The sequence below is a fragment of the Dipteris shenzhenensis genome, chromosome 32 (genome assembly GCF_047967505.1).
Source record: "Dipteris shenzhenensis isolate YYH24624 ecotype China chromosome 32, Dip_SZ_1.0, whole genome shotgun sequence".
NCBI lineage: Eukaryota > Viridiplantae > Streptophyta > Polypodiopsida > Gleicheniales > Dipteridaceae > Dipteris > Dipteris shenzhenensis.
In genome coordinates, this window is record NC_141627.1 from 3,455,378 (window position 1) to 3,463,164 (window position 7,787).

At 47.0% G+C, this 7,787-nt stretch overlaps 1 protein-coding gene across 1 annotated transcript; it reads left to right on the plus strand.

The window, feature by feature from the left end:
- The first annotated feature begins 323 nt into the window (after positions 1-323).
- On the plus strand, positions 324-4,095 carry LOC147880189 (receptor protein kinase-like protein ZAR1). The gene is made up of 2 exons (XM_087371311.1): positions 324-2,033; positions 2,795-4,095. Exons 1-2 carry the CDS (start codon positions 551-553, stop codon positions 3,481-3,483), a joined length of 2,172 nt encoding a protein of 723 aa, XP_087227437.1. The 5' UTR covers positions 324-550; the 3' UTR covers positions 3,484-4,095.
- The last annotated feature ends 3,692 nt before the right edge of the window (positions 4,096-7,787 follow it).

Here is a 7,787-nt window from a genome sequence, read left to right on the forward strand (position 1 = left end):
AAGAAGGGGCAACGAGCACGTGTCTCCTGGCTACAGAAGGTGGCAGCTACGCGTGCGGGTGGGAGCCGAGTGGACTCATCAGTGGACGAAGAGAGCTATTGAATCGTTTCTTGTCTAATACAATTGCATGTAATGGAGATGCCAGAAAAATGACGTTGGCAGAAAAGTGGAGTGGGTGTGCTTTAAGAAGAGAGCTAGTCTGTTGTGGGTTGGCACTGGGCACTGAGTCGAGTGAGTAAGTGTCTTGGAAGTTGGGTTGACGAAGAGAGCTATTCGTAGATGATTGCATATAATGGAGATGCAACAGAAATACGAGAAGAGTCTGGGGGAGCTTGCTGCCAACTTGAGGCTGAGACGATTCAATGGACAGGAAAGCCAGCTGAACTATAAACGAAGTGTGAACAGCTGCATCCGAAAAGCAATGGCGTCTCCAGCTTTTGCAGGCACCCCTCTTTGTTGGATCGCGAGCTTTCATCGGAACGTGCTCCCCCCTCCCTTTCTCTAAACTGCCCAGCACCACCCTTCTGTACAGTTTCCCCTCCCCTCCACAATGCAGCATCTCCTCCTCCCCTTCTTCCTCCTCGCATTCCTCCCCCCCTCCTCCTCCCTCTCCCCTGACGGTGTCTCCCTCCTCGCCTTCAAGAACTCCATCACCCTCGACCCTTCCTCCTCCCTCTCTAACTGGAACTCCTCTGACCCCTCCCCTTGCCATTGGCACGGCGTCGCTTGTAACTCCCTCCCCGGTTTCCCCTTCCCCCGCGTTGTTAGCCTCACTGTCGTTGCTAAAAACCTCTCCGGATCTATCCCCCCCCAGCTCGGTCGCCTCGACCAGCTCCGCCGCCTCAGCCTCCACGACAACCGCCTCAGTGGCTCCCTGCCTCTCCAGCTCTTTAATGCCTCCGCCCTCCGCAGCATTTTGCTTCAAGGCAACCGCCTCTCTGGCTTTATTGCCCCGCAGATTAGCCAGCTCCATAGCCTCCAGAATCTTGACCTCTCCGGCAACCTTCTATATGGAAACATCCCAGATTCCATAGCCAATTGTCTTCAGCTCCACAGGCTCGTACTCGCTAACAATTTTCTCTCGGGATACATCCCAGATAGCATCGGCTCAAATCTCACCGCTCTGCAGGAGCTCGATTTGTCTTCCAACAATCTTTCGGGTCCCATTCCACGAAATCTCGGCAATCTCTCGTCACTCCAAAGCACACTCAATCTGTCTTACAACCAGTTGGCCGGTTCAATTCCTGAGAGTCTAGGGAACCTACCTTACACGGTGAGCCTGGACTTTAGCCATAATAATCTCAGCGGTAGAATTCCGCAACAAGGGTCGCTTGCAGACCAGGGCCCAGGTCCCTTCACCAGCAACCCTGCTCTATGTGGATTTCCGTTGAGTCGTCCTTGCCCGGTAGCCCCATATATTCCTCCTCTTCCGAGCTTGCCAACAGAAGACACACCTCCCGTAGAACCTTTCGGGGCCGATGCGCATCCCAATAACATGACCAGGCGACCCAATCTTGGCCCAGGCGCCATCGTTGCCATTGCCGTGGGTGACGCGGTGGGGATATCTTTAGTTGGAGTCATATTAGTATACTTCTACTGGAAGACGTCAATTTGTGAAGATAAATGCTGTGCATACAAGAAGAACTTCTCCCAACCATGCTGCAAAGGCAGCAGCGAAGAGTCTGAAGAGGCCAGCTCGGACAAGGTTCAGGAACAAGGAGAACTTGTGGCGCTGGACAAAGGGATCGCGTTCGACCTGGACGAACTGCTGAGGTCGTCGGCGTACGTTTTAGGAAAAGGCGGGCAGGGAATCGTATACAGAGTGGTGCTGGGGAGCGGGTTTCCGGTGGCGGTTCGCAGGCTAGGCGAAGGCGGAGCGCAACGGTTCAAGGAGTTCGAGGCGGAGGTGCAAGCCATAGCGCGTGTGAGACATCCCAATGTGGTGAGACTGCGAGCCTACTACTGGGCGGAGGACGAGAAGCTCTTGATATACGACTACATTCCGAACGGAAGCTTGGCGACAGCACTACATGGTACAAATCTCCACCACAGAAACAAGAGATCAGGTGGCGACGTATCTTTCGCTTTTCTGAATGTTGGGGCTGTGGATGATTCGGTTCTATGTTCTGGCCGAAATGCCGACTTGTAAAAGTCGACGATAGTTTTTGTGAGCTGGCGAAGATCGTAGTATGAGCTGTAGCTTTTGTTTGTTTTGCCAAATGTGTAGTACGTGGCATGATGATAGTCCGGCGATTCTCGTGTCGACGAGTCCGTCATCTTATTACAAATTCCGGTCCGTCAGCTCATTAGAAATTCCGCCTTGGAAAAGTCGAGGATAGTTTTTGTGATGTGCGTTCGCCATCCATTGTTCGTTGCGAAAGTCACGTTGTTGAGTTTTGTATGTGTAGTGGGGAAGCATCCGTCGTACGAGTCCGGCGGCAGTCGTTTGTTCGTCGAACCAGTTCCACAAGTCCGTCAATTTCGTAGATCGAACGTTAGTGTTCTACAAGTCCGTCAATTTCGCAAATCGAACTTCTGGATCAAACTTGTTCCACAAATCCAGTCAATTTCGTGGATCGAACTTGTTCTACAAGTCCGTCAATTTCGCAAGCGAACTTTTGGATCGAGCAAGAGTCAATTTCGTAGATCGAACTTGTTCTACAAGTCCGTCAATTTCGCAAGCGAACTTAAGTCGAGTCAATTTCGAAGATAGAGCTGGTTCGACAAGTCCGTCAACGTGTGAGGAATTCCGTCCTGAGGTGATGAAGAATTCTGACGGTGGAGTTGCGTGCAGGGCATGGGCAATCGCCGTCGAGGGCGCTAACATGGGCGCAGCGCCTCAAGATCGCCAAGGGGACGGCAGCGGGGCTGGCATTTCTTCACGAGTGCAGCCCTCGTAAGTACGTTCATGGCGACATCAAGGCTTCCAAAGTGCTCCTTGACATGCAGATGCAAGCTTACGTCGCCGATTTCGGGCTCGCTCGCCTCGCCACCATCGCCGGAACCTCAGTTCCGTCCCGCTACGTCTCCATCTTTCCGTTGTCAGCTCCACCCGGCCTCGGCGTTAAAACCTCCATCGCCAGCTCCTCCATCGCCTCCTCCCACCACGATTGGCAAAGCCGCTCCTCCTCCAGCGCTCTCTACAGAGCGCCTGAATGCACCTCCGACCCCAAACCCACCCAGAAATGGGACGTCTACGCCTTCGGTGTCATCCTCCTGGAGCTTCTCTGCGGCCGCTCGCCCTCCTTTCAACTCGCCTCCTACGGCATGGACCTGGTCTCCTGGATGGGGCGCGCTTTCAAGGAGCACAAGCCCTTGGCGCAAATTCTTGACGCTGCTCTCGTTGCAGAGGCCGGCGCCGAGAAGGACATCGCCGAGACCTTGCACATTGCTTTGGCGTGCACCGCCTCCGCTCCCGATCAGCGCCCCAAAATGAGAATCGTTGCCGAATCCTTGGACAAAATCTCGCCGCCAGCTTCCTAGTTTGGGTTTTCCGCAATCCATCCCCTCCTAGATTGACGGCAATAAATCAGCAGCTTTCAATCTTGCACGAAACCAGCCGAACTCTAGCTTCGTGACGTTCGAATCCAGCAATGCTTCCATCGTCGGCTCACACCGAAGTCCATCTCATACTTTCACAATACCTTTCAAGAAATCCAATCTGTCATGGAACCAAACGTCAGTAAGATACCGGAATCGACGTTCCTCATCGCATAATGCTATCAGCTTTTTTCTACAATTCCTTTCAGCAGCTCAAGCGGGAAGAAATCACAACATCTGTCTTTGTTTCTGAGGAGAGGGCATCTCCTTTCCTATGTCCCTCTGCAGACATGACAAGGGATGAGACCAACCATCTTGAATGAGAGCTTTCAGTAGCAGATTGTAGCCGTAGGAGATTGTACTGTATATCATAAAGAGAAAGGACGTCCAGATTTATTTGTGGCAATGTGCTACAGCTGTGAAGTTCAGAGAGGTTAGGTCAATTGTATTCACTTGTATTCCATATTCTAACTTTTCCTTTACCATTGTCTCTCATGCCTTATCCAAAAGTCACTAGGCAAAATTGGGCACATGTAAGCTCTCAAAGCACAGTTGCTCGCATGTACCAGTAGCACTTGTCCTTCATGTAAGCAAACTATCTCTCTAAGATTGATATTAACGTTTCCCAAATTTTGGCCCCCGTCGAAAATAAACACAACATATGGTATATCTTCACGAAAAGAAGCTTCACAACTTAAATATTAGCGCTAATTGAATTGATAGGTGTTCCTTGACTTTATGTAAGAGATTGAGTCCATTTTTGAAAGGAACAAGTATATCAAATTCATTATACAATTTACCAATATCTAAAGGGTATTAGTGTATTCAAATTTAGATAAATTTGACATATACAGAAGTTTGCAAAGGTATTTCCCTCAACAATATTACTCTAATAAGCCATGCTCCTCCCCATATCCTCTTCATCTATAGTCTTCCCATTGATCTCTATTGATCAAGACAATACTATGAGTTTGAATCCAAAATTGACTACAATAGAGGGCATGCCACTTTTACTAGAAATTTAAAAAAAAAGGAATAAATATCATTATTTGTTAGTTGGCTTGTAATTTTGATGCAGACGTTTTTATGGACCATGTTTATTGCATTGTTACAATTGGGGAGGACATAATCAGGTTATCCATGTTTATATTGATGCAAGGAGGGGGCCTTGGATGTAAGGCCTTGATTAAAGACCCTCCTCACATCCTAGCTAGCTCTTTTGGGGTGTGAGGAGGCTTGCATGGCTAAGAAGGACGCTCTTTCTTTGTGGAGAGGCAATCTTGCCAACATCATCAGATACTTACCCACATAGATAAGAGCAATAGGTCATACTAATTTGTTCTCATGCATTTATACAATAAATCAACATCTTGCTCTTTCTTCTCCATCAGTCTTGATTTGTGAAGCTGGCTCCGTGTTTGTTGCAAAGGCTTTAATTTTGCATTCAAGGACTACATACATGCCCTCTTCAACTTCCAAAAGGACACAATGGCTATTGGAAATGGTATGTACCAAGGAATTAGGCCGTTGGCAAAGTTGTTGCAAGGGTGGGTACATCCCTCTTTATTTATTCACTAGACTACGCACGTACTTGTCTGTCTGGCTATGGGGACACTAAGGACATGGCACCAATGTCGTAGCAACAACCATTGGAATGCCAATTCAATGGCTTGCTTGATGTGTGTAGAAAAACTCTCAAATCTGATGGCATCACGTGTCTCTACCATGTATTCAATGCCTCCATCATGTAGTTATCATTGTCTACAAAGGTCTCTACTTTGAAATTTATGTCATGAATGCTAAATGGTTAAATCGATTCATATCGATTAGCTAAACTATTTGTAGGGTAACTTTGTGGCAAATTTCATGCTAGGATGGGCTGTAACAAACTTCAGGAAGGGAGAAAGCCAATGTTGAGATGCACATGGCAAGAAGCCCATTCAAGGTGGAGAAAGAAAAGCCCATGGCGAGAAGCATTAGCATACAACATGCAATCCTTGAGAATTTTGAAATGTGAAACATGCAAGGAAATGCTGGGAGAAGGAGAAGGCACCAGGTGGCATAAAATCTCCTAGATCCCCCTCTACTCTAGCTCGTCCTACCATGGTGCATGGCAACTCTTTCTCAAAAAATAGAATAGAAGATGATATGATTCAAAGGCTTTTGTTGAAACATAACATGATTTGCATTGGAGTAAGGGCTACTCAATTTTGTTGGATTTTATTAATGTGGAGCATGCAATCCTTACATACAAAAAAATATTGGATGGAATTAAACATACACAACCTAAACAATTTCTATACATTTCAACTTAGACAGCTCACTCCACAATAATAGAAGTTGCTTTGCTTTGCCTTCCCTAGAATAATCAATGTTGATGAGAGTAGAAGATGAGAGGTAGTGAAGAGGATGGAGGTGGTGGTTTTGAAGTAATTCATGCTTCATTTGTGGTGATACATTAGAGCAAAAGTTGAAGCTTTTCCTCCAAAACCATATTATAACTATGTTTCAGATTTGTAAAACACTTCATCTTACTAACTTTTATTCAAACACCCCATTAATTAGTGTCAAGGCTGCACCCTAAAAACTATGAAAATTATAGAGAGCCCCTCTCAAATTGAAAAAATTAATGTAAGCTAGTTGCGACAAATTAATCAGGCTCCTCACAACTCTCCCTGCCCCTACTTTGCCATCGCTTGGCCCTATCCTACCTTGCCTCTATTGATTAAGGACTATTGATAGTAGGGCAATGCTTGGCATAAGGTGGCTTTTCGTCGATTCAAAGGTATGAAATCACTAGAGCTGAAGCTTTAGTTAAGGTTCCACACCTCTCTCACTTCCCTCCTCTCTTGGCTCTCCTCCCTCCACTCTTGGCTCTCCTACTCTCTTGGCTCTTGGCCGCTTTCTCTTCTCCTTGCCTTGGCCCTATTGGTAGCATCTGCCAAAGCTGCACTAGACCAATGCTACTTCCATTGATGCTCCCGCTTGCTCCCTCCTTGATTGCGAGAAAATCCATTGCACCCCCAAGCCCTTGCCCATGCATGATTAGCTCCTCTCTAGATTCTGCCCTAGCCTCTTGGTGATACCTCCCATTAAGAAAAAAGGGAGCTCATTTTGGGGCCTTTTGGCCAAAATGAAAAATAGCTCTCAACTATTCATACATCAATGTAACTGGCAGCTTCTTTTAGTTGGATCGTTTTTACCTTTACTTGTTTGATTCTTTACATATTGTGCCTTTTTTTTTTTTGGGGAATGTAAGTACCGTGGGTTCTTTAAAATTATTACCTGAAGATTCCCCTTAATTTAAGCATGAGAGAGTGCTTGAGACGGTGCCCTCTCTATTTTTTGCTTTAGCGCTAACTACCCCTACACGACCTTTATCCACCTCTGCACTACTACGTTATCCGCCTTTAAGCTCTACTTCATCTTTTCCTTATCGCGGCCTCTACTCCGTCCCCCTTTCAGCTCAACTAACTATTGTCTGCACGCTATGGCGTCGACTCAGGTCCGTTGCCTATGCTCTCTCTTTTCGGTTTTTGGTCGCCCCCTATCTATCTTTCATGACAGTCTTCTCGACGCGTGTACATGTTTGCTTATTGCTTATAAGGCATTTTTGCTTTGTTTTGATCGTGCTCAGTTCTTCTTTACTTGCCATCAGAGTCCCGGCTATGGCGAGTTTGTATCGCGTATGTATTTCCTTGGTTGGATCGATGGCGCGCAGCCTGACTGTATTGCATGTCTACGTTTTTCACTTGCAATATTATTTATAGTTGGTCGTGGCTTGCTATCACGGTGTGATGAGTGGCGTTGATGATTTTTGTTTGCTACCCTTACTACTGCCACGTTGTTCCCAACTCCATGTACTGCGTGCTTCTCTCTTACTTGGTGTTTGTCTCTTGTTGCAAGTTATTTGTGCTTTGCTTTGGTAGGACTGTGGTTGATAGACATCGCTCGCTGCCCTTACCTCGCTATCTCTCTGGCTTATTGTGCATGGGGTTGAGCACGGTGAATCCGCACATCACTCGCTGCTCTTCTTCCGACCACCCTATGACCACTAGCTCTGTTCCAATATGCATAATGTGGGGGTTCCTCAACTCAGCCTCTGGCCTTATGCTCTGATTGCTCTACTCGTTTGCTCTCCAAGAAAGCGAGAGCTCTTCATCCTGTTCCCAGCTCCGTGAGCTTTTGCGACGTATCTCTGAGTACATCATGCATGCTTCATAAATACTTACTATCCCTACTCTTTC